We start from the raw sequence: 27,669 nt of genomic DNA, 5'->3' as shown, positions 1-27,669 counted from the left end.
ATCAATTCTAACCACAAGCGAAACGGGTTTAAGTTACACCCAGTGAGAACTACCTCTACTCTTTAAACTGTCGCTCGTTTCTTATTTTCTAGACTACTGCTGTGAAATGAGACTGCAAAGTCAACCAGGAAGGTGACATGACGTCAACAAAGAATGTGGACATTAAATCGTCTTCAGACCCCCAAGTAAAGTCCTTTCGGAAATGAACTCTCCAAGACTGAGAAGACATGCGAACAGAGAGGCGAGGGGAGTGACGGCCACTCCACTCAGACGGAAAGGGACGGAAGAGATGACCGAAGGCACCCCCGAGGGGTCAAGGCACAGAGGAAGAGGGACCCCCCTCCAAACGGGCCTGGCTTGTGTGGTCAGGGCGTGGTTCCCGGGGCTGCCAGCACTTCCCCACAGCACCAGTCTGCCACGCCGTCGTGGGTCCTGGGCAGGAGTCCCGGGGACAGCGCCAGGACCAGGCTCCAGTGGCACAATGCTGGTAAGGGTGTTGCAGCTCCAGACTGCTAGGACGGCCGCCCCAGGACTGGTGGGAGGGGAGGTACGGGCTCACACCACAGGTACCTGTGGCGGCCTCTGCCCCAGGTCTGGTCAGAGCAGCACACGCTCCCACCGGGGCACTCAGCTTCGAAGGGGACTGCCACCACGGCTTACCTCTCTCCTGACTGCCAGATACAGCAAAGCCTGGCTTATTATCCAGGGGACAGCTGGGCTCTTCTGATTAACTCAGTTCCATCAAACTACTCAATGGAAAACAGATTCTGAACAAATAAAAAAAGTGTCTCAAGTTAAAATTTTCATTTATGATTCAGAAGGCACTTCAAAATTCCCAAGAGCCACAGGGTCAGTTACTGGGCCACCAACCCTCCTGTACAGGACCGATGGAGAAGCTGTAAAGAGACAGGGCTACCTCTTCGACCTGATGGTGTCCTGGACATCTTATAAATAAATCTCTGATATTCGCAAGTTTTGTCAATTACCTTGCAGAGTCAAGCACACAACATAAAGTCACACAGTATGTTTGCAGTTCGAATCAATGGGATTTCGCTGTATCATGGCAATTTATAAAATATCTCATGAGCCTGATATTTGACTCGAAGTAAAATTCAAAAATTATAATCGTACATTTAAGAGGTCACATGAGAGGTACTCATTGAGTACAGCTTTCTTGATAATCCAATCATTGCCTTGCCAACCTGCACTCGGCATCCGTTCGGAAGCATGAAATCGAGCCACCGGCACTCAACCGCCACACGTGCGGGCTTCGCAGATTCCACGAGACAGGAACCAAGGCTCTCAACCCAAACGGTGTTTCCTGGGAGACCAACCGGGGACCCGCTGGGGCCGCCAAGGGCAGCCTGAGCAGTGGGACCGCCTGGTCTTCCCTCTGCTCGCCCCACGCAGGTTGACGCCTTACCTTGAGGACACACACAGGCCAGGGCACAAGTGCTTCAGTCACACATTTGCTGGGGGAGCTAAAATCAAACTCCAATCGCCAAGGGGCCCAGCGGGGGTGCTCTGAGGTAGTTCCTTAACTCGGGATGCCTGCTACCTACTCTCTTTCAAAACTTAGTACACGCAGGAAGTATTAAAATACCCATGCATCGCTTTAACCACAAGTCACTGTAACTGAGTGCAAAATAAAGGAAACTTGAGTTGCTTTATTTAGCTTCCAATTTCTGGGAGGCTCAAGAATTATAATTATTCTGGACAACAAAAGGAAATAAGACTGTGCTTACAGATCTTTTTCTGCCATACTCTTTCTGTAGGATTGCTATTTTATTGTTGCCCTTTCTGTTACACGGGATGTACACATCAGGTGTTAAAAGGTACAATACATTCTACAACTGAGCACCACTTTCTGTAACTGAACAGGCAAAGAAATTACACTGAACATCAGCATCTGGCAGTATTTTTCGGAAAAAAAATGTGACTAAAATGGGTTTAAATTGATTAACACTATTAAATCACATCTAATATTTGATACTACATGATTCAATACAGCTATACGATACAATTATACAAAATGTGTTAACATCAAAGAATACAACCAAAATTAAGATAGCAAACAAAACCTATATAACTTTTTTTTACAGGAAAATACTTTTGAAGTATGCATGTAACTGCCCATTCTTTTAAAGAAAATCTACTGCAAGCAAAGTTATCAACCTCCAGAGAAATCACACATAGCATTACTAAGCATATCCCCAAAAAGTGTACAATATGCACACTTGGAAAATACAAAATTAAAAAAATTGTAAGCAACAGGTGAGCTTCATATTTATAAGAATGTGAAAAGAAGTCCCATTTTTAGCACTGTTGTATAAAGAATTGTCTTTTGATGCGAAGTTCATGAATTGTCCTCCTGTTGGGACCACACTTTACAAAAACACCGTGTTTTTGAAACGAGATTACAGAGCAAGATAGAGCGTATCTTAGCAATGTCATCTTATTAAAGTTTTTTTAAATTTTTACTACTTTATCAAAACATGTCCCTTAGGTGTGTAGGATTCATTTTTAAAATTCTTTCCTAGAAACAATATACAAAGGGAGGCGTGTCATTCCCGAGCGCACTCCTGGAAGGTGCTCCCCGGGGCCGAGGAGGCTCTCCTCGCTCGTCTTCTCACTGGTTGTTTTTGGCCTTCGCATGTGTTAAGATGTGAGATTTCAGGTTAGTCGACTGAGCGAACTTCTTGTTACAACCGTCGAAGGGGCACACATAGGGCCTGTCTCCGGTATGGATTCGCACATGTGTGCGCAAATTGAAGTCCAGTGAAAAGCGCTTCCCGCAGCCTTCGAACGTGCACTGTCGAGGAAAGACCAGAGAGAAGCCACTCAGCGACTGACTGGCGGCGGGCGAGGGGCTGGCCGCGGCGGTGGCGGGCGGCCTACTTCTCCGCCTGGTGCTTTTCCTGCCCGCCCCGAGGACGGTTCCTAGCTTCGTCTGGCATTAGTGGGCGGGGAGCTCTAACTCTGCAGAATACCCCCTAAAACCCACGGTGAGCCCTCCGGGGCCATTTGCATACAACGTGAGAGTAGCACTTAGCAGAAGAGCAAGAATCTCCCTAAGTATCATGTTACGCTCCCGGTACTTGTCTATTTCAAATAATAAAGTGCCAATGAATTGGAAGGTTTCTAGTGCCAAGTATCAAAAAACCCCACCAGATTTACTAGCTCACTTGTTCGTGGGTTCCCAAGACAAAATATCAACTACACTCACCCTCATATGAAGAATTTTAGGAGTTCCCTGCCGATAGTAATTCAATGTAGTGCTAACTAAGAAAACTAAATCACTGCAATCCCAGTGAGCGCCCTAGGAGTTAGCTTTGGGCTGCTCCGGAGCAAGGCCAAGTGCGCTCTGTGAGGCCCTCGCTACACCGAGGCCCCGTGTCTCAGCGACCAGACGTGGGTCCGAACAGCTCGTCTGGACACCACTGCCGGCTCTCACTGCAAGTGCTAGGACCCTGCCTCTCTGGCCGTGACTCTCCAGCGTCGTCGCTGCCTGCCTTCACTTGCAGGTAGTGTGGGGGGACAAGGGACTGGCTCTACCTGAAAGGGCTTCTCTCCAGTATGAACCAGTTGGTGTCGTTTTAGTTTTGAGCTCTCAACAAAAGCTTTGCCGCATTCTGCACAGACGTGGACTCGGGGGCCGTGGGTGTGCAGATGCTTTCTCATGGCGGAGTTGTCCCTGAACATCTTTGTGCAGCCCTTCGAACAGAGAGAGAAGCTTAGTGGTTCACACTGCAGACCGTGACAAAGGAGTTACCACTCAACAGCCTTCACTGACACATGAGAACAGAAAAACCCCCATCCCCATTTTAATTTTACTTAGTATTACAGCAGAAATAGCAAATTACTTAAGACAAAAAACAGACAGCTGAAAAAGGCCTTATGGTTTAATGTAAACCCTTGTTTTACAGATGAGGAAACTGAGGCTTAGAGATGTCTTGAAGTAGACTTGCCCAAGGTCACACTACCAGCGCCGGGCTGGGGGTAGAACCCAACGGCCCGGCTTCCAGCTACACCACAGCTGCCTCGCCCAACTCCGTCCCCCAAATGAAGCAACAGAAGCACTGAGAAATACATGGAGTTAAAATGACGGCAGTCCACCACTACCTTCGGTGGGCCCCATATTCTGTGCGCAAGAATGGGCTGTCATTCTCCATCGCCTACTGTCCCCTCTTCTCTCTTTGCCTCTTTCCCCTTCTTGACAGAGAAAGAAGCAAGAGGGTCTCCAAGGAATGGCAACTACAGAAGAAATTTATTTTGTGAGACACTAGGAAAAGAAGCAGGCAAACTGATACGAGAGCAGGGTGGGGAGGCAGTGGGTGTGTGGCGCTCGAGAGAAGCATGTCCTTCCCCGTTTCTTCTGCAGTCGCTGCCCAGTAATGGAGTGAATGGGGCACATGATCAGACAGCACGACAGAAGGACAGCACACGTCAACCACTGAACGGCTGCACGAGCAGAAGGGCGGGAAAAGCCACAGTTTTTTCACCTTGACCCCTCGGCTGAGTTTCCATTTAGAAAATGGAATTAAAAAAAAAATGTAGTTGGAAAAGAAGCACACAGAGAAGCTAGAGATGGCAGGCACTTTAGGCATAACTGTTTTCAAATGCTTATTTTTTTGGCCCCAACAAATATTTTACATTTCCACATTTAAATCTCCACATTAAGAGCATGAAAATAAGACAAAGAACTTGTGAATGCACAGTCCAGTAGAGGCCATGCTCTGAAACTAAATGCATCCTTCTCCAATCGTTCATTTAAAAAAATTCTGTGTTCCATTCAAAAATCCTCCCCTATTGTTTTTCTGCACCTGAGGGATACTTTATATTCCCGCTAGTTTTAGATCCAACTAAGTCTGAAATAGACCCAACCAATACCTCAAAGTACTTTTTAGGCTATGTTTTATTTTAAAGACTAATCACATTTGAAAACAATTACGTACCTCTCTAGTAACACACAATTAACAGGGTAAATTAAGAAAATTGCGAAGGAAATGATGAAGTCATATTAGGCTTACTTTAGTAACATCCAAAATAATCTCCAAATTTCCATAATGAGCCTACGGTCCCATAAAGGTCCATGAGTGGGACATAACCCAGTGTCTTAAGATTGACTCATTAATGATCCAAAAAGAAGAAATAAAGTCCTAATATAGTATATCCAATAAGTAGGAATAATATAAACATTGGTGTCCTACAGTAACCCCATTTAATAGTATTTAAATTTAAGTGACCTTTACTGAACACAACTCACACCACAAAATGTGGTCTATTGAATTTAGAAAACAAAGATTGTAGTTCCTCACTGAATCTCAGATATGAAGAGAGAAATAAAAGTGCAAATTTCTTATAGTCTGTCTAAACTTCATTCACAGTCTAATGAACACTTTCCCCCTAGCATTACTTACTTTATGAGGGCAAGCTATTGTTCTTGGAGCATCATCTTCTTTAATTTTTCTTGGCTTCATTCTTACCAAAAGAAAAAAAAAGGAAAAAAAAAAGAGAGAGAGAGAGATTTGTAGGAGTGGGTAGACTCAACTGGCATAAATCATATAGTCCCTAAAATGTTTTCCTTACAGGTATAAAAACTAAGATTACAATATGCTTCCATGAAGGGGAAGGCACGAGACAACTCACATTCTCCAAGTCCCTATGACTGCGACATACTCCTCCCACTTTCCAGATAGGAATGCTGATGCTCAGAAAGGTTGAGATGCTGCTTATGGTGGCACAGTTAATAAGCTGGGGGTGCAGCTTAGGACGGCACTGTGGTCTGTGTGATTCAAACATCTGCTCTTTCCTCCAAACTCTTAAAAAAATACAGAAGATCAACAGCCCAGAAAACCACACAGGACTCTCCTGGTGGGAGAAAAGCAAAGTGTCCAAAAGCAGTTGCTGTGATCATAAAGGTGCCTTATAAAAAGGAAGCAATGGATATGGGAGGGTCTTAAAAATGTACTTCCCAATACAACCGCTTTAAAAAGGGGGGGAGCAGTTTCATACTGACAGAAATGACTTTCAGATTTTTTTTCTTAAAGGGTACAGAATAGTCCTTTTAAACAGAATCTGGACAGGTGGGAACACCCCACATTCTCCATACTGTTTTTACCCCCCAGCATATTATTCGTTTTTCAAAAAATCAGAACGTTTCTTTTAGAGGACTGAGCGTTCTGGGCCTGCTCTGGGGTCCAGATCACGTGGGCAGCCAGAGTCCTGTGTGGGATTCCTACCCAGAGCGCTTGCTGCCTGGGCGACTCACCTCCCTGCTATTCTCCACTGAACCCACATTTGGTCCCTTGTCACAACTTTCTCTCCAGACTGTGTGTGGTGGAGGGGCGAGAAATTAAGAGTTCCTGGAAAACAGATTTAAACTTCTGAAACAGATGTGCACTGTCCCTGACTCTGCTCCTATGTCAGGAGGCATACTTAACCGACTACGCCAACGATTCCTTAAAAGAGCTAATTTACCACCACCTTTTACTACAAAAGATTTCCACTGTCATCTTCAAGTTATTAGCAAAGGCCCTAAGACTACCCTTTTCCACCCCTGCTCTGGGAAAGAATCACAGGGTGCGCTTCCTTCGGACAGTCTCAAACCCGGAACTCACGACTCACCTAAAGGTCCCCGCCCTGGGAGGAGCACAGGTGAAACACCCCCTCTGGCAGCTGTAACTCATCTCTAAGGAGTCTGCTCAAGACTGCGCAGATTTCCTATTTTAAAGTCTGTGACGACATTTTCAGTCTGGCACCCTTCCCCCACGACAACCCTGCGCTTGGAGGCTCACATCAGTTAGTAAACAGTTTCTAAGTGCCTGCTGCGCGCGGGGCTCTGAACTGGCCTGTGTTATCTCAGATGCCACTAAATCCTGGAGTTTGGGTCTGAGTGCACAAAACCAGGTAGGACGAAAATCTGGTGTCACTGCGCCACCTGGGGGTTGTAGCAGTTTGAAAAACTACAGCGAGTCACACAAAAAGGTTCTCCTCCAGTCAAATGTTAATAAAAGCGCATGTTAAGAACCGAGAGTCAGTCTCCCCATCAAGAATGTTTACCCTCTGATGAGCCCCCTGCCACGCTGCCGGGACTGTGAGCTGGCGCAGGACCGTGTGCCTTGGCCCGGGGGATGGTACTCACCCGCGCGAGGGGGGCTCTACTGCTCTCTCAACCGGCCGACTCCTAAAGCATGCCCACAGCGTTGACAAATGTGCATACAGACAATTTTTTCCTGTTTCACCTGTCCTGGGGTGTGAGTATGGAGTCGATGGCAGTGCGGTGCCTGTGCCAGTAGGGCAGCTATGGCTCAGCTGGGTTCCCATATCCCATACATTTTCTTAGATTTATTTGTAGGAACTTAATTTTTTAAAAAATGTGTGTGTGTTTTTAATCATCGAAAAGTTCAAACATACACAATGAGTAGTCCCATGTAACATTTACCCAACTCTTGATTTTTAAAAAATGTTAATTAAGTGGCATTTTTTCTTAAACGTCATTTTCAAAATGTGTGCAAGCACTTAGCAACATAATTAATTTCAGAATTAGAGTTTAAAATGCATTTGGACCAACACCCTTGGACACAAAGAGGAAGTGGATGGTATTTAATTGCAGCCACTTGTCGGGCAAATCACCCTTCACTGTTGGTACTTTTTACATGTTATTCTAATGCAAATACTGGGAGAAGATCGTTTCCCAAAGAAGTATACTTGAAAGATTTTTGTTTGTGAATAAAGACTAAAATCTTCATGCAACCAACTGATACATAACTTACAGAGTATAAAATATATATGCATGTACATATATCTAAATCCTAAGAAAAAAAATTTTAAGAAAGACTAAAATCATATACTACTATTTAGTGTATCTTCTTGACCGGTCCAAACTAGTCAGACGGAACCGAGACCCGCGTTGCGTCGACTGTGCTGCTTTACGAGGACCGGTAAACCCGAGACGACAATGACACAGCACAGGCATTATGAATGAGACGGGATGGGATGTGTGATTTGATGCTGACTGCCACTAGCTGCAGACCTTGAGCAAATCACTTAACTTCTCAGCCTCAGTTTCTTACTCTGTAAAAAGGTGCAAGGCTACCTGCGTTAGCGCTGTGAGGATTAAAAGAGATGAAGCACAATAGGTCTTGGGGAACGACAGCTGTTATCACCACCAGCTATGTGTTAAATGGGCCTCGCTGAAAATGAATCGATTCTTAAAAAAAAAAAAAAAAAAAAAAAAGCCACTTGTACGTAACAACGCAAAAGGTTCTGGTGCTCCGAACCACCCTTTTCAACTAAGAATGCGAGACTGAAGAAAGAACGGCACAGGTAAAGCAGAAAGGCCTCCTCCACGTGCTAGGAATTGTACGGAAGAGCCACGAACCCAATAAGAAAAGTATCTTGTTCAATTAAAAATGGAGAATATGCTCCCTATGACACGACTGCTGGTTTTGCGCTATCTCCCTCTGCACCTGTAAAAGGAACAACACCGTAAGATCGGAATCCGGGGCCAGAAACTGCAGGAAATTTCCTGGCACAATTTTCAGCGGGGCATTGTGTAAAGCAAAGGTTCCAGCCAACTTAATCTGCAAATGTCCCAGAAGCCGAGATGAAGCATTTCTGATGCAGTGATTCTTGTATGAAAATAAGCCTTTCCCTGCAAAACAAGCTTAGCTGACTTCAGGCTGGAACCATCGATTGTGACCCACGCTGACAGGACGGAAGTTCCTGTGTAACACAGCTACCACGCAAGGGCAGCCCTGCTGCCTTGGACAGCGGAGGCAGCCTGTTAAACGCACTGGCTCTTAAATAACAGCGCGCACTCATGTGACGCAGAGTTCTGAAGTGCCCTCGGGTCCGCGAGCACATTTCATCTTCATGTTAACCCTCTGGTTAAAGTCTCAGGGGGGTGGTGAACAACCAAATAACCACCTTGGGGCTGACCAAAGTAAGCTCTCTTTATTCTCATCTTTCTGGACCAACAGCTTCCAGAAGGTTAACCTTAGTTAATGAAAAATGCACAAAGCTTGTCAATTTCACCAGGAAACAGAATTGGCCGGGTCCCGCCCACTGTCCACTTTTTAAAGTATTCACTAAAAAGACATTTCAGGAAAGAACCCATAGTCCTACCTCTCAAAAACCACGACTTTCAAATGAAAACTCATTACTTCGCAGTTGTACACACACGTATCACTGATGTACGGAGCAGTCTAGGCCAGTGGTCCCCAACCTTTGCGGCACCAGGGGCCGGTGCTCCTATGAGCATCTAACGCCTGGGATCTGAGGTGGAGCTGTGGTGGCGATGCCAGCCCTGGGGAGCAGCTGCAGATACAGACAAAGCTTCGCTCGCTTGCCAGCCACTCCCTCCTGCTGTGTGTCTCAGTTCCTAATGGGTCATGGACCGGTACCGGTCCTGGCTCAGGGATTGGGGACCCCTGGTCTAGGGTCAGCATAGCAGGAGCCCAAAACATTCTGTGGTCATTTTCAAGGCCAGTTCAGAAGCCCATCACCCAGGACACGGGGAGAGTGAAAAGCAGCTGAGTCCTGGAGTGGAGGTGAAGCAAGTTCTGTGGATTTTTGTAAGTGAAGAAGATGGGATCTGGCCCCCAAATTTGAAACTTGGTGCCTTCAGCTTTCAGAGTCCCAGTAACCAATTCTGGGGCCTCTGGGAACCCTACTCAGTTGTTATCACACACATTCCAAAAGTTGGAGACATAACAAAATAGGGCATCCTGGGCTCAAATCTTCCTCACCACCATCGTCCAATCAGAGATTTGCTTAGTTTCACCTGATTTTTTCAAGATACTATGGAAAATGTGGAGGAGAATGAGCCCAACTCCCGTCCACCTCACAAAGCCCAGCCCCTATCCCTTCGCTTTGTAAACACTGTCAAGATGAGCAAGATTTCATTCTATGCTGCATACAAAATGAAATCTTTGGCAGGTTGATTATAAAAGAAATAAACACACTGTATTCAGGTAATTCTGTAAATACTACTTACTGGAGAATTTAACTGTGTGCCAGGATCACATGTTTTTTTGTTTTTTTGTTTTTTTTTAAATTAAATGTATTAGGGTGACATTAGTTAATAAAACTATATCAGGATCACATTTCTTGCTCTAGAAGTCCAATCTAGCAGGTTCAGTACCCAGGAGAGGATTTTCCCAGAGTCAGGTCAATGAGCTCTTTCTCTTTAAATACTGTTATAAAAGTATGCCCCGTTTTTAGGCCATGGCCTTCCTAAGTCCTGTCCCCCCCACCCCCCCACTTTCTGGGAGTTTCTGATTCTCTTTGCTTTTGCAATCAACTTTTCTTGAAGAAATTCTGACAAACCACCGACTTCCCATTCTGAACAGAACATGTTTTCCAGCCTCCTGCACAGCTGTCTTTTTGGTTTCTTTTCACTGTATTCTTCAGGCAGTCTTTCTGTTGATATTCGCCCTCATTTTACTGGAACATATCCTCAAGTAGCCTCCTCAGAAAGGATGCGTGCAACACAAAACAAGTCCTACATGTCTAAAACTATCATTATTTTGCCCTGTATGTGATAGATCGCTTCACTGGATCAAGAATTCTGTTTATAATAATTTCTCCTCAGAAATCTCAAAACACACCACTCCACTGTCTTCTGATTACTGACTGCTGCTGAAGTCTCTCATTCAGCTCCAACGACCATTCTTGTATAAGTGACCTAGCTTTTCTCTCTACAAGTTTTTAGGTTCTTTATACTTAGTGTTCTGAAATTTTGCAAATAGTACCTGTGAAATATCTGGCACTTGGGACTCCAGTCTCTGTGGGCCCCTTTCCCCCACCAGAAAAGTCTCAGGCAGCCCTGGTACAGAGACGAGGCCACTTGGGAAACAGCAGAGGCTTCTATTCCACAACACTGACCCGTGCTCCTGACTTTCGGGCTAGAACACCATGCACTTTCTGTTAGGAGAACTGGAAATGAGCTTTCAGATCAGCCACCCCATTTTCCAGTACGAGGGTGAATGCCAAGGGTCACAAACACCTAATTCTGTCTACTGCTCACCACCCACAGGCACCCTCTCTACAAAACCCTCTGCTCCTCCAGTGAAATAGCTTCATGATATATAACTTAGAATTGCATCCCTCCCTCAGCTGGCTTTTGGGATGCTACGTACTTTCCCGAATGATCCTTCTGCTCCATCACTGGCCCCAATCACCCTCTGAATACAGGGCTTTTCCAGGATCTTATGTGGTGGCCTCTTCCCTCCAAAACCTTCCCCACACAAAGCTGACTTACGGAGCGCTTTCCCTCCTCAGATGACTGCAGTCTAACTTACTTCCCCAAACCACCTCAAGCCCAGAATGGATCTGCATCTTAAGCCAAACACTGCCAACCTTGAAGCCCAAACCAGTACCCTCTTCCAATTTCCCTTCTCCTAAGGAGCAAAGCTTCTAATCAACCTTTTCCACTGCCTCCTGTCATTTCCATCACATTCATTCTTTTACAGCACCCCAATTCCCAGGCAAATCTGACTGCTGCTTGCTTCCTGAATGTACGCTGGGTATGTATACTGAATGTGCATACTGCGCTCCCGCCATTCCAGCACGCAGGCCCCACCACGGAAACTCCACCTGTCTATCAAAACTCCATGCCCTTCAAGCCCCAACCAAATGGCACCCTCCACAAAGCTCTCCTTGATTCCTGTATTCCACATCACTATCCCTGGGATACAGCCAACTATGTCCTAGCTAAATTCTGAGTACTGTAACTTTAAGAACATGTGACAATGACTCTGGCATGGTATCTGGCTCAATCGGCCCCAAAACTCTAATCCCACTGATAACTACGGACCCCACAGATTCCACCTGTATCTGTATTTTGGGGCAGTTAATATTTGATGCACACACCTGTTTTTAAAACATTACTGGCAATAAAAGCTGTAACACAATGTCATTAAAGGAAGGACTGAGCGTCAACTTTTTTTGTTAAGCCATGATAAATGAGAATTAAATGACTATGCACGTCCTCTATAAATGCAATGTCACTGGACAGGAGAACAGGGCTCACACCCTTTTATTAAAGAAACCAGGCCACTCGGGGTCTCCCGCTGTCTCCTACTCTGCTCTGCTCTCAAGAGACAGAAAAAAAGGCGGCCCATTCTGTTCTCAGCCAGTGCAAGACGCAAAGCTTCCTGCCCTCACCTAAATAAATTGTGTGGGTGGTTCCGGGCCCCCCTCAACCTCAGGTGGGAAAGAAGAAGACCCTCTGGCTCCAGAATTTATTCATTCATTTCATTTCATTTCATTTCATTACATCTTTGTGGGGTTTCTCTTGTCCCCACTGAAGGGAAAACATGTTTTTAAAAAGGGCCAGAGGCTTCTGTAGGAAGCCAGTCCGATTCAGGCAAAACAAACAGCCAGTGGGTTCTGATCCTCCTGACTGCTCACCTTGGGGTCCTGGCCATTAATATTTGCTTTCTTCCTGTCGTATCAGCTGAAATTAACAAAACACTGGAGTGTAACTGATGACTCGCTAAAATCTGAACGATGAAATCCGCTCCAGCGGTCAGTGGTACAGAGCTGGTACAGACCTAGGTCTCCTGCAGCTCGGTCCAGGACAATGCACTCGACCGGAAACTACACGAGCAGGCCAGCAGGCAGCCAGGAGCGCCAACGCCCAGCAAGCTACATGCAATTTTACTTATCCACAAGTAATGCCATTTATGGAATTAAGAGAGTATTTACTTCATTTGATGGTCTGTAAGGATCTAAATGGTGCCACTCACATTAACAGCCTAGTTATTACGAAAAAGAAAACAAACTGCTTTTGTTTTCCAAAGTCGCCCTAGAGCAAGAACACAAACCATCATTATAACTTGGGCACCAAACATGGGTGGCAACACTCAAGTACTTCCTGTGATTACAAGAAAGTCCTTGTAACTTACCTAGCAAATTCTGCCAGTTGTTTCGGATCTGAGAGGTCAATGCCAGGTATCCCTCCAGGAGGAAGTTTCTTTCCTGTCATGTACTCTGAATAATCGGGGGGTGAGTTCTCTCCAATGATCTGTTCTTCAACCACCGTCTCATGGTCAATATCTTTTTTTTCATCTGAAACACATGAGATTTTCTTAGCTAAGTAAAAATATCTATGTAGGCAAATACATTTTAAAGATCTATAAAAGTGTTTTCATTAGCAGCTTCTTAAATGGGTGATTTATAGTCACTACCTCAATTTCTTAAGCACCCAGCCTTTCTCCTCTCTTTCTTAAAATCCTGTTTCTGCTTGGAAGTCACCAAAATCTTGAGTGCCAGATCCAAACGGACTTTCCCATGAGGGTTCCTTCCTGGCCAACAGAACAGCGAAGCATCACCATCCTCGGCACTTAACTCTCCTGGTTCTGGGCCGCTTCTCTACCGGCTTACTTTCAGCCTCCTTGCCTCTCCTACCATTGCTCAGAGTTCTGCTTTTTGTCTACCACACACGTTTCCTGTCAACCAACAACTCTGCAGCGCTGACTCAAATCAGATTTTATAGCCTTCACCTCTTAGGCAGCCTCCTGCGTGCCTCTCCCGCCTCCTTGTCCCGCAGTCTTGGCTCCGGCTGCGCTGGCCTTTTAGTTCACTGTGGTCCGCCGCCCTCACCTCACAGCCTCCACTCACGCCATTCTTGGCGGCCACCGTCTGTAATTTCAGCTGTGCGACTTGTTGGCCTCTCCCACAAGACTGTAAGCTTCATGAGGACATGGATGCTAATCAGCCTTGATCCCCATGTACCCCAGAGCCTTGTTCAAAGTCAGCATGTGGCTGGCCCTCAAAATACGGTTCTAAGAACGTAGGACATCTCCAACTACGTCTTCCTATCATCTCAAATTCAACAAGTTAAAAAAAGGAGTACTGATCCCCATAATTAATCTCACATATCCCAGACACCGAATCCTATCGATCATTTTTAAAATGTCTTCTCTCCCTTTGTTCCACTGCCATCAACTACGTTTTATCATCTCAAACCCAAATGACAACGGGAATTTTTTAACTGATCTTCAAACCTGCGTCCTCTGCTCTAGTGATGCTAAAAGATAAACAGATACAGAGAATACAGCTGATATACTTTCACCTGTGCCGCGCAGCCTTCAACAGGTATACATTACTTCACCTGGCATCCAGGTAGGTCCTCTGCCATCTGGCTCCGTTTTAACACACCTAGTCTTACCTTCTACTTCCTCTTTGTGTGTGCCCTCACATCCCAACCGGCCTGTTTTCCTCACAGCCCAATCCACAAATGCCCGGCGGCACACGTTCAGTAAGTGTGCACCCTTCCCTTGGCTGTATTCCCGCTAATTCAGTGACTAACCCTCCAGCACCACTCAAACTCTCTAAAGGACTTGTTGATTCCATCATTCTAGCCTCAGATTCTTACCTTTTCTTTGAACTCCCTAAAGTATTTTTGATAGTAATACTGACGAGCTCTGGACTCTAAAGAAATAATGCCATTTTCAATTTTTGTTGGCCTTGCCTCTTGAACCTGGAGTGGAGAGCCCCAAGACCAATCCAGCTTTCTACTATTTTGGTGCCTAAAGCAGAAAATGTCAATGCTCACTGACACTTTCCACTTCTCCATCAAATGGTATCACAAAGAACTGGAACTCGAGAACGTTCAGAAGTAAAAACTGGCTTGTTCGACTCTTACCATGCCATCGCCTTCCACTAGTATTAAAACGGACAAAAACCCAAACCACACCAAGTCCTGCAGTTAATGTCACTAGCAAAAGCCTACACACAGCTGTTTAGCACACGCTTTACGAATCAGAGGCCGAGGACAAGAGAAGGTGGAGTGTGGGTTCATTTGATTCACGTTCAATCACTCAGCAGTGAGAAGTACAGAACACGAGTTTCAAACTTTAAATGCCTCTCCCACCATTCTTCATTTTAGGAAATATTATAAGTCATTACAAGGAAATCACAGAATAGCAGCACTTGACATCTTACTGAATGTTTACATGTAGGCTCTTTGAATCACTGCACACATCACTCCACAAAGTGAACAATCGAGCAGCTTCATTATGGCGGAGAAAGCTGAGGCACAGAGAGGTTAAGTAACTTGCTCAGGGTTAATCGGTTATTACGTAGCAAATGTAAACTCATGAAGTCCAACTCTGAGACCTGTATGCTGAACCGTCAAGCTCGGCAGCCTCTTATTTCAAACTATGAAGAACTAGATAATATATCCCAGGTTAGCCATTTACAGATGAAGAATATCCATCAAGGCATGAAGGGGCCTAGGAAAAAAACAGCTGGGTGCATTAATGAGAAAGGGCAGGAAATGTGGTTACTGATCATGAGTTACAAAGCTGAAACTGCACTGTAACCGGATTCTTTAACTCCGTTTCTTTTTGGAGGGCTGTGATAATTTCTTTACCTCCAATCTCTTCAATTAGGCATGACTGCTATTACACATCAACTCTCGGGTAGCACAGAAGTACTTGGTGGGCAGGGAAGCTATTTTCCTTCACTGACATTTTGCATTTCTAATATACGAATGATAGCAAGACTGAGAAACACTGCTGCTCTGAACAAGCTACTGAGGAGAGTATGTTTCAAGCAGGATGGGGCAGAAGGAAGGCGGACCTCCCAGCATTAAGGAATCACAGGCCACATCATTCACTGTACTCATGCAACACGTGACTAAGGAGGGCCTCCTATGTGCCTGGCACTGTTCTAGGCACCAGGAACAAAGAGAAGTCTCTGCCTTCAGTTCTGGAATCAAGGTGCCAGCCAATTCATTTCTGATGAAGGTCCTCTTCCTGGTTTGTAGACAGATGCTTTCTTGCTGTATCCTCACATACACATCATTTCTCATCACACTACATGATTTTTCTGTTCCTTCTAATAAGAACACTAATCCCATCCATGAGGGCTCCACCCTCACAACCTAATCACCCCCAGAGGCCCACCTCCTAACGCCATCATACTTGAGAAGGGTTTAAGTTTATGCCTTTTGGGGTGACACAAACAAGTGAAATGAATAAATACTTAAGATTCAGTTATTAGTTTCAATATTCAAGATCAAGCACCTTGGGGATGGTAACTCAGATGATTAAGAGTTAGAATACAAAACATGCATGAAATAAGCCTAAAGTAGAAGCTGACAATATTTCACTCTCTGCAAGTACAGCCAGTGGGTCAAACCCAGCCTGCCAATCCTCGCCCCTTTCTATTGTTCCTTTTATTTTCTTAATTTTGGTAAAACAGACATTATCACGGTATTTATCACTTTAACACTCTGTAAATGTGCAATTCAGTGGCATTAAGTACAACACTGTGTAGCTATCACCACTATCTATAGCCAAAACTTCATCATCCCCAGCAGAAACTTGGTGCCCATTAAACAATAACCCTTCCTTCCCACCCCCAGCTCTGATAACCTCTACTCTTTGTTTCTACGAATCTGTCTACTCTGGGTACCTTTTGAGAGTGGAATTACACAGTATTTGTCCTTCTGTGCCTGACTTATTCCACTGAACATGATTCCAAGGTCAAGCTGCATTGCAGCGCATGTCAAAATTTCATTCCTTTTCATGGCTCAATAATATTCCTATATGGGTATATACCACATTCATCTACTGATGGACACTTGAGTTGTTCCACCTTTTGGCTACATATCATAAATAATGCCATGAATGATGGTGTGTGCACGCGCCATCTATTTTTACAAATAAAGTTGTGGAACAGGGCCCTGCCCAATTGTTTGCCTGTCGTCTGTGGCCGCTTTGCAGCTACAGTGACACATGGAGTTGATTAGCTGCAACAAAAACTGCAGGACCTACAACACCTAAATTGCTATCTAGCCCTTCCACAGAAAAGATATGCTGACCTTTGAACTATATGATGGAATTTCACTTAGGGAAAATGGAACTATAATGGAAAGTTTTCTATTTGAAACAAGGAACAATTCCTGACAGTGAGATTACTAAATGACGGGATTCACCACTGATAAGGACAGTTGTCAGTGGGGATTTGGAACGGGTTAGATGCGCGTTTCGTTTTGGAGGAATGAGCACAGCTGGGTAATGAATCAGAAGGGCGGGGGGCAGAATTGTTTCCATTTCTTGGAGGATGGCCCTGTCATCAGTTGAGACAGAGAACAATGGGCGAGGAGAGAACATGCAGGAGAGGGTCTGGAATTCCACTTTGAGATACCTGTGTGACATCTAGTGGACACACTTCGAGGAAGTACTTGGATATGCCGGTGTGCGGGATAAAACAAAACCTAGGTCGGAGAGAAGTATATGGGAATTGCTGGCATACAGACTGCATTTAAAGCCACCAAAATATATACCTATTGAAAAAAATACGAAAAGGAAAGGGCTCAGAATCAAAATGTGGGTAATTCCAATATTGAGAAAACGAGGAAGACCATGAGAAGGAGACTGAAGAGATGTATGTCCAGATGCAGGGAAAAAACTGGCTTTGTCTAATGAGACTTTTAGCTGATGACGCACCAAGTGAAAGTGGCTCACAGAGAAAGCGATCTGTCCCGAGTCCACCCAATAAGTGCACGGTCTGTATGTGATTTTAAAAACATACTAAAAATCACCCTGATTTTGATCACTAAACACCTGCACTTCTAAACAATGTTGGTGATACAATGTTCTTGCCTAAAAATACCTTTTGTTGGTCTAAGTTCTAAATAATTGCATTTAAACTTCACATTATCATATGTTTCTTACTTATTACTTAATGGTGTTATTACCTAATTTGCAGAACTCCTTTAAGACCAGTGCACAGAAATTCCAAACAGGGTCATTAACTACTCCATAACAAAATGCAAGAAAATAATCTATTTAGATAGAAAAAAAAAAATCACATTTTGAAGACTGCCAGTGAAATGACAGAAGATGCTAGGTTCTACTGCCAAAAGAAATCAAAGACAATGTTTGTCTCATTTTCACCAAGAACTGGACACATATTAAAGCAATAGATCAAATAATGTCAATGTTTGTTATTATTCAGCCATTTTATTTGATTTTTGCAAAAGAAACATTTCAGAAGTTTTTGCCAAATGTAATAGAAATTTATGATGCTCTAAAAGAGAAACTAACATTTTCATTAATTTATAAACCACATACACATAAGTTTCCCCTTTCGTTCAAAAATACACATTAGTGAGAAGTACCGATTCATTTTTTTACACCTTTATTAAAAACGCTTTACTGTTACACGTGTCTGTGCTGGCACTATGGTCCTTTCACTTCGTAATCATCACGGGAAGGGCTTTGCTGGATTGAGGCAAAGGCGCTGAAGACCTACTCTGAATGGCGAACGCTACGCACACTACTGAGTCCTCCCGACTGGCAGTGGGGTCGCAGCAACACACGTGTAGGTAAAGCACGTTCAGGAAGCAAAGTACCCAAATCTGCTATAAAAATTGTGGCATTCAGTTGACCCTTGACCAACATGGGTTTGAACTGTGTGGGTCCACCTACACGCAGATTTTTTTCAATAAATACCTGCTACTGTTTTTGATCAGAAGTTAGGAGTCTGTGGAGGGCCGACTGCATGCACTGATCTATGCCATTTTACACAGTGGACTTGAGCATCCGCGGATCTGGGTATCCACAGGGGTCCTGGAGCCAGTCCCCCCAGATTATCAAGGAACAACTACGTTTTGGGGGAGTCAAAAGTCATATGCAATTTTCAACTGCACGAAGGTGGGCAACCCTAACCTCCACGTTGTTCAAGGGTCCGCCGGATACATGCTCCTCTCTGGAGTGTTCTCAGACAGTGGACTGTTAAATGTTTCTTCATCGTTTCAAGGGGGCAAGGTTAATCCACAGGGCCAGTTTCACTGCAGTGGGTTTCTTTAACCAATGTAACTTATATTTATATTGTGATTACCAGAACATAAGTGTGCAAAGCAGATTAAAACAAAATTTCACAATTCCTATCTGGAAAAAGCTGATTCGAGGGCCGGGTGGTGGGGGAAGTTCTATTGAGAGCGCCTGGTCAAAACTGTGGATAAGGTAATTCCAGTGCTCACTAACCTCTGGCCGAACAAATGACCCACAAAAACCGAACCAAAGTCAAATGGCCTAAGATGGAAGGGCGGGGGGGTGGAAATCTAGCCAATGCCATGAATAAATGGGACATATACTTTGAATTATTTCGACAGGACGATCAATTCATTCTCATTTTTAAAACATTCTATTTTTTGCATATGAAACTATTCAAAAGGTAGAAAAGGTATATAAGTCCCTTTCCTATCCCTCTCGGCTATTCCGTTCTTATGTTACTAAAGCTATAATCACTCCCAGACTAATTTGAGAGGCAGAGCAAAGAGACTCAAAACAATTTTCAGTCAAAAAGACATAATTAAGAAACTAGATGGAAAGGCTAGAAACGCCCTACAGGTCCAGAGGAGAAGTTTAAAAAGTGGTGTCTCACCTGCCCTCCGTGCTCCAACCAAACTGGTTTTGCTTAGCGATCCAATGTCCGATAAAAGGTAAGTGATAAATACACTTTCCCTACTTGCCTGCCTCCCATGCCCCATCCAAGTCCCATCTGCTCTCCGAGCCACGATCTAGAGCTCTCTCTTCCAAGAGACCTTTCGTTCCTGTCCCTGAGCTTTGCTTGGTTCCCTCACTTACTGAACTGAGAATGCCACCTACCTTAGGAGGCTAAGACAAGACAACAGGTTAAATGCCAACCATCGTGTCTGTGAAGTGGAGGTGTGCGAAACCCCTGTATTCTACTCTCCCCTCCCTCCTGGGCTCAAGGAGAGCAGCAGGTCCTATGCTGCACGGGTTTTTGAGAACGTTGAACATTTTATTAAGCTATAGTAACCATGTAAAAAACATAGAAAATTATGAATCACCTTCAGTTAGGTTATGCTTTAAGTCTTTGGTGGCCCTAAGACACCACGGAATATCGGACACGATACTGGTTGGAATCTGTGCGTTACTACCACTCAGTGGTCCCCTGCAGATATAAAGGAGTTTTAGAATTCAGTCCTAAGAAAAACTTAATGTTCCTTTTGTAAGTTTTTCCCACCTTAGAATCAGTTAGCTGTAGTATAGTTTCCTTTTTTACCTTGATTGCCGGGAGGGTCACTGGCGTTGACCCTAATGCTTCCTTTTCCCCCATGATCCTGATTTTCTATTTTTGCCTATTTACTATTTACTTACTCACTTATTTATTTACAGTTGGCAGTTTTGTTTCTCCACATCTTCCACCTTAAGGCCATTAACCTTAGCTGACCATTTGGGTGATTTCTGGCAAAAATGACAATACCTTGTCACCACTGCTATCACCCATACCTCCAATGAAACAGGGGAGAGCTAATGTTTGATATTTGTTGCTAAGCAACAGGCACACACACAAAAAATTATCAGATATAGGTTGTTTCCACTTCTGCCCACTTTTTAATAGGCCTTAAGAAAGGATACTATCGTTTACTGCATACCTGTTTCATGCCAGCAACTGTCACATTCCTCAATTCAAACAAAAACTTTAAAGATATTAACCCCATGTTTTTTGGTTGAAGTAGTCAAGCCTCAGAAATGCCAAGTAACACACCTAAAGAAGGGCAGTTAAGTCACAGATACAGGATTTGAATCTAGTACTGACACTTAAGTCCATGCCTCTTCTAAAAAGAAAACACACTTCCACTCTCTCCTGTCCTTAACACTTCCCAGGGATTGGGGATCTATGATATCATGGCCTGCAGCTACACCCCTGCCTTGGGGCACAACTTCCACACATGCAGGCGGCCAGCTACTTGCTGAGAACCTTCTATGAGCCTTAGGTGTCAGCCTGAGGCTGCAGGGTTACATCCCAGGACTTACACTCTAGAGAAAAAAGATAAGCACAAGTTAAAAAAAATAAAATAAAATCAAGAAACATTTTCAAACAGTGCTACAAAGAAAATACGAGTTATGAGACAGTGGTAATGTGTGAGCACATGCGCACACGTGGGCATACTAATCTGAACGAACATCGGCCTCTCGGAGCTGAGACTCGAAAGACAAGGCAGCAACAGAGAAGGTGAACACCTGGAGTCAGAGCCCTGGAAGCAGAGGTAAGACCAAGAACTAAGAAGCAAGTTCAAGGACTGAAAGCAAGCCAGGGGGTGGGAGCATAATGGGAGCAGAAGAAGAAGAAAGGACATCGGAAAGGAAAGCAGGGGCCAAACCTTGAGTGGCCTTGCAGGTTCTGACAAGGAGTTTGGCTTTTCCTGGCTATGATGTCTGTAGGCTGTGTGGTGTTAAAACATGCAAAAGTTTATCATTTAAACCATTTTTAAATCTACAGTTCAGTGGCATTAAGTATATTCACACTGTTGTATTTGAGGGTTTTTAACGCAGGCAGTGAAGTCATTTGCCTTTAAAGTGGTACAATATTCGGAAAGGAATACATGTGTGAAATCCAGAGGTCTGTATTTAGTCCTTGTCAGAAATCGAAAAAAAACTTATTTCATATAGTTCACTATAAATTGTTAAGTTATCAACAAATGAAGAAATTAAAAAACAATGGTCAGTTTGGAGTAGTGGCAGCAACCTCTCCCTCAAATTTTCTGAGTGCTTAGAAGAAAGCCAGAAGACATATAGGGAAAAGTAAAGAGGGATGAATTGAAAATGCAAAAAGACACACTTCGGGTATTTTCAAGAGTGTGATGCTGTGAGATACTAGAAACTCTACTTGAAGTCTGTGACCCTCCAAAAGAAAAGGTCCACACGTCAAAAGAACAGCTTCCAGCACACTTCTTAGTCCATTTGAGGGGAATAATCTATACAAGAAAAAAGAGTCCAGTGCAACGACTTTAACACTGTTTTAACATTTAATCATATCTGAAACCACTGTGTGAAAAAGTAATTGGATGGTTAAGAATTTTACTCAAGAGGGCTCCCAACATTCCCCCTGGTTATGTTAAAATTATATTGTTTTGCTTTTACCTGGTCACATTAAAAGTAAATTGCTTTGCTTTTACAAAGTTGAGTATATTGTTTCCTATTGTCATGTAAGAATTCAGAAAAAGAGTAGGACATTTTTGCTATAAAGGAACTGAAAAGGCTTTTAGGGATCTCACTACTCCAACAAGTCATTTTACAAAGATCTCAAAGTCAGAAGTTAAGATATGCCAAGGTCAGATACTTTGGTCAGTGTCCTCTAAAGAGGAAATGTGATGCTGTTACTGATTTGATTCCCAGAAACCACTGGGCTTGCTGTTATTGATAATTAATCACAAAGTTAAATAGAATGGGCCTTCTTAACTTAACACAAGGTACTTAGGACTAGGAAATGGTTCCTTTCCTGTACTGCAATTAAACTCCACCAAGGAAGGTGTGAACTTTTATACAACAGAGTCAACTAACTTCTAAGACCTCCCCATATAGTCCTAATATTTTGTTAACAATAATGAAATTTATGCTTTTTTTCAACATCTCAGTAATGTTTAAGATGTCAAATTTTAAAATACAAAGTTTGAGAGTTTATCCAATAATACAACACAACTCACTATTAAACACCCAGATTTAAAAAATTTTAAGGTTTTCACTTTCATGTACTCTTTCGAAAAGAAGTAGTAAGAGCAAGGGTTAATAAAATTGTTACAGGGAAGAGCAGACCAAGAGTTAAAAGAATGCAGACCCTAAGAAGTTATTCTAATCATTGTTTTTGCTGATAACCTGTTATGGGCCCTAAATTTCCCAGCCTTAAAACGAACTGACCTTTCTCAGCAGACTTCAAATACAAAACAAATAGAAAGGCCTTTTGTAAATATCCACCCAGGAATCTGGCATACTTTGAAAAATTATTTTATTTATTCTCTTCCAAAAGCCTAAAATGCTAGTAGGTAGGTCAGGAGCCCTGACCTTTTCCTGATATGGATTTTTCTTTTCCCACTAGAGAGAGTCGGCTCTTGGTGGTGGGAGGGAAAAGAAAAAGGTCAATCACCTGGAGTGGAGCGTCTGACAGCAGAGGTTTATCAGTAAGCCAGGTCTCCAGAGCTACCAGGTGGGGAATCAGGATCTAGGCCACAGGCTGCAGGTGGGGGTCACCGGGTTGCTGGGATTACTGTGGAGGGCTTCTATGGCTTGGCTCCCTGAGTTTATGTTTGTGGCATCCCTACTTAGTGATAAAAAGCACAGTAAAAAAGGAGATGGAAATTCACAAGAGATAGCAAATGGTCAGGATCAGTAATTTTGGGCATAACCTGAACTCTCTAAATAAATACTGAGAAAAAATTACTTTTCAACTTAAAAAATTATTAAAATATCCAACACAAAGCATTTCTATATTTGGTCTAACAGAAGATAATTAAAATATCAAGAGCCTTGAGTGAAGACCACAATTTCTAAACACCCAAAACCTCAAGATTTTAAAGCCTCCTTAGGTTTTTCTCAAAACTAAATGTTTTAAAGTAAATACTCAGCTTTTTTCATTAGTTTCCCTACTCAACTCAATGATTAAGTGGTTTAATTTATAAGATCTGTAAAACAGATGTCGTTCCTATACAGTAATGATGATTATCTAGGGGAAAACATATAATACTGCACCCTAATTCTGACAATATTAAAATATTAATGATATGCCATGAAAAAATATGGGCCTTGAAGCAGTGGATTAATATTCAAAACATAAGTAAACTGTGATTAAATATTGAAACATGTTCAGCCTTAACTAGGCCTTAATTCTCTTTATCTGAAAAATAAGGTGCTGCTATATTATCTATACAATGGAATATTATTCAGCCATAAAAAAGAATGAAGTACATGTATGAACCTTGAAGAGGAACTAAGCCAGACACAAAAAGGCCATGTATTGTATTATTCCATTTAAATGAAATGTCCAGAATAGGCAAATCCTGAGGAACAACATAGATTCGGGGTTGCCAGAGGCTGGAGGAGAGGGAAACGGGGAGTGACTGCTAACGGGTCCCAGGTCTCTCTCTAGGGTGATGAAAACGTTCCGGAACTAGACAGTGGTGGGAGTTGCACAACTCGGTGAATATAGCAGAAACCATGTTAAGTTATGCACGTGAAATTATACTAATATTTTAAAAAAGAAAAAAGCAGACCTCTAAGGATTTTAGACTTTTTCAGATCTAAAACTACCTTACTGTACACCTACTAGATTCCCTTGCAGCATTCAAAGACACCAACCATACAGATCACCGTCACCCTGTCCATGGGGAATTGAAGGAAGACAGCAGAAGAAGTCCATAAAATCCAAATATTTGGTTTTGACATACTAAGCTTCCACTCATTTTTTTTTTTTAAACCAAGAGATACTAATAAGTAACTAAGGCCCTGAAATCATGACCCTTATATGTACAATTATTTTTATAAGGACTTCAGGTTAACAAAGCCTGGGCTTAGGTAAAAATGCCACCTCACAGCTCACTGAGAGCTAAGGACTGTTTTAGTGAGACTACGGTGTAGTTAAAACTCCCATGCCAGGATCAGATGAGATCGAGCATGTGAAAGCAGTGAGCACACTGCCTACCAGTCAACACATACACACATAAAAATTCAGCGTAACAATTAACGTGCTTTGATTTCCTCGCCTGTTATCAATTATCTCCTTATATCTGTTCCGAAGATGAAACCACAGTGTATTTAGAATTTGAACTTGGGACACGTATAGTTAATCACAAACTATTTAGCTTCTCTTTGGTAATAATTCCAAACCACACAGAGAAGGAAGAGGAATAGTTTACCACAAAACATGTTTCAGGAAACAGGCCATATTATGTTATGCTCATCAAATATTTATAACCACTTTTAAACAGAGTACTCTGCAACAAGCCAGACAACCAACTCTATTAAAAAAAAAAAAAAAAAGGAAAAAAAAAAAGAACATTAAAATAAGCCCAAATGGTGTAACCAGGTAATCAACCACTTGTGCAGGGGAAGTAATGAATTTTAAGTGCTGACTTAATTGTAAATTCATTCCCATTAGTCAAGCCCCTCAGACCTTCCCCCTTGACTGTCTGACTTGGTGTGTATCATTTCACCAAAAAAACCCTCCTTACCAAACTTTCAGTGTGGAAAAGTGGGTTAGTACTTTGGAAAGACCAAAATGCACATTACTATAAAACCAATATAACCGTACCATGAAGAAAAAATAAATTAAGTTCATGTGATTAATGTCTTGTTACATAAATACCTAATTTCAAATGCTTTTCTGAATTCAGCAAACATAATACCCCCCTCCCGCCCCATTCCATTCCTATTAATGGAAAAATATGGCTATTCATCCCAACACAATCAGTGGGCAATTATCCTGAGCTACCAAAACACACAAGATACCTTCTGAAGTCCTAAAATAGACGAATTTCATTTAAACACACAGACGCGGCTAAACTTGAACTACTAACAGTTCAAGGCACTCTGAAATGCACAACGGCGTCTGTTGGCACTTGCTATTAGATTCTGGCAGCAGCTCCGACCCCTTTGCTCCGTCCTCGGAATCACAGATCCATCCTGCTTCAGTTATCTCAACTTCAAAAGTCCGACCTTTTCACCTTCTATTTCATTCGTTCCTCTGAACTCTAACGACCCTTTAAAACACAAAGGTCACCACATTTCGTGACTCCGTCCAATGCTAAGAATTTATGAAATGTAATTATGAATAAAAGGTACTACAAGTTACGTTTATAACTTAGTATTAGGCTTAACCATCACAGGTACTAGGTAAACTATGTCAGGATAATTCTCAATCTACTTAACCACTCCAGCAATTTTGGTAGCATGTCAGTAACTAGTAGGCTACCCACAAAAAACCAGCCTTTCAAGAGTTATACAGGACTAAAGGTTTACACATGCCCTAGATACTTTTTCCGACCTTCGTTCAAAGGAGCGTTAAAATAATGAAAGGGGACGGGGGGAGGGAACGCCTTCTAAAATCTTTTCACGGGGAAAATAGGATAGCTTTCTACCAAATAATAAAGCATGCAGACTTAACGCACTCGATTTTATTAAGTTGGTGTAGCTAATCAACCTATTTGAAAGGCTTAAAAGAACTTCCGAAAACGTAAACGGCTAATAATCATCTTCGAAAACTCGCGGATCCTCCCCCCGCGTGCGGCGGGGGAGCGCAGGCGAAGCCCTAGCCGCAGCGCGGTGACAGGCCGCCGACGCCGAGCCCGCACACGCCAGCCCTACGTGCCGCCCAAGTCCCGCCCCGCCGAGGCGAGCGCGGCCGCGGGCGGGCCCCGGCCTGCGCGGTGCGTGGGAGCAGAGGGCCGCGGCGCCCCCGCCCCCTCGGCAGGCGCCTCCCGGGAGCAGTTGAGGGTCCGGGGAAGGGGGCGGGGGCGGCGTGAGGGGTCAGCGACGCCCCCTAGAGGAAGGCGGAGGAAAGGCGACGGCGGGAGGCTCGGCCGGGTTCGGGCGCGAGGGCCGTGCGCCCCACCAACGCCCTCTCCGCGCCCCGCGCCTCTGCGCCTCGCGGGGAGCCGGCCGGGCGGGGGCCGCGGACAACGAGCCGACGGGCCGTCCGTTGGCCCGAGCGCGCCCCGCCCCGCACGCCCCGCCCGCGCCGCGAGGCCGCCCCGCCCGGGCGAACTACGCCATTGCGGCCTAGCGGGCGGCGCCGCGCCTCCGCCGCCATCTTCGGCCCGCCGCCGCCGCCGCCGCCCGCCGCCCCCGCCGCGGCCTGCCCGCCATCTTTTGGGGCCGCCATACTTGCCCTGCGAAGAAGATGGCGGCGCCCATCACACACATAAAACATGGCTTCCCTTCAAAACAAAAACATCCCGGGGGCCGGCGCGCGCCGGAGCTCACCTGAGGACCACATGGTGACCGAGAACTCGCCCTCCAGGGTCTTGATCTGCACCTGCTTCTGCTCCCACTTCTTGTTGCCCGCGTCCGCGCCGCCCGCCGCCCCGGCCCCGCCGCCGAGGTAGCCCTTCTTGCCGCTCTTCTTGCCGCCGCCCTTCTTGACGCGGCCGCCGCCCGACGACGACGAGCCGCCGCCGCCGCTCTTGCCGGCCGCCGCCACGGTGACCAGCGTCTGCTCGATGTAGTCGTCCTCGCCGCCGGCCGGCGCGGGCACCGGGATGAGGATCTGGTCCTCGAAGCCGTCCTCGGCGCGCAGCCCGTCCGAGTCGTCGCCGCCCACCACCTCCTCGCGCGTCTGCACCAGGATCACCTCCTGGTGGTGGTGCACCTGGGTCGGGTCGTCGGTGACGAGCGGCTGCAGCGCGATCATGGGCGGGTGGTGGTGGTGGTGGTGGTGGTGGTGGTGGCCCGCGTGCCCGTGGCCGCCCCCGCCGCCGTGGTCGCCGCCGCCGCCGTCCTCGTCGTCCTCGTCGTCGTCCTCCTCCTCGCCCACCACCGTGGTCTCGATGGTCTCCACCGGGATGGTCTCCACCTCGATCTCGTGCAGCTCCACGATCTCGGCCGGCATCTCCGAGCCGTCCGTGGCGATATAGAGAGTGTCGCCCGAGGCCATGGCTGAGGGCTCCGCCGCCACGGCCGCGGCGGCCTCGGCTCCGGGGCTGCGGGCGGGCGGGCGAGGAGGCGGCCGGCCGTGGGGAAGGAAGGCAGAGGGAGGAAGGCGGCGGGCGGGCGGGGGGAGAGGGGGCGGGCGGCGGGGGGAAGGGGCGGGCGCGGCGGCGGCGGCGGCGGGCTTCCCCGCCTCCTCGCCTCGGTGCGCCCCGCGCTCGCTCGACCGCTGCTCGCCCCGGCGCCCCGCCTCGCCGCG

At 45.0% G+C, this 27,669-nt stretch overlaps 1 protein-coding gene across 1 annotated transcript; it reads right to left on the bottom strand.

Moving 5' to 3' along the window:
- Positions 1-1,647: 1,647 nt before the first annotated feature.
- Positions 1,648-27,669, bottom strand: YY1 (YY1 transcription factor). Its single transcript, XM_016119525.2, has 5 exons — positions 26,748-27,669; positions 12,915-13,077; positions 5,421-5,481; positions 3,556-3,714; positions 1,648-2,812 (listed from the first exon to the last, which is right to left on the bottom strand). The coding sequence occupies exons 1-5, from the start codon at positions 27,415-27,417 to the stop codon at positions 2,630-2,632; spliced, it is 1,236 nt and encodes a 411-aa protein (XP_015975011.1). The 5' UTR covers positions 27,418-27,669; the 3' UTR covers positions 1,648-2,629.

The sequence above is a fragment of the Rousettus aegyptiacus genome, unplaced genomic scaffold (assembly GCF_014176215.1).
Source record: "Rousettus aegyptiacus isolate mRouAeg1 unplaced genomic scaffold, mRouAeg1.p scaffold_m13_p_3, whole genome shotgun sequence".
Lineage (NCBI taxonomy): Eukaryota > Metazoa > Chordata > Mammalia > Chiroptera > Pteropodidae > Rousettus > Rousettus aegyptiacus.
This window is presented reverse-complemented; position numbering and strand designations above follow the sequence as displayed.

What these genes read in the sequence shown, in the direction of transcription:
- YY1 (XM_016119525.2), bottom strand. Translation starts at nt 27,417, where the DNA reads ATGGCCTCGGGCGACACTCTCTATATCGCCACGGACGGCTCGGAGATG. An exon ending in GGTCACCATGTGGTCCTCAG is followed by an intron (nt 13,078 to 26,747) that starts GTGAGCTCCGGC and finishes CATGTGTTTCAG; the next exon opens with ATGAAAAAAAAGATATTGAC. An exon ending in CTGGAGAGAAGCCCTTTCAG is followed by an intron (nt 2,813 to 3,555) that starts GTAGAGCCAGTC and finishes TTTCCTCGACAG; the next exon opens with TGCACGTTCGAAGGCTGCGG.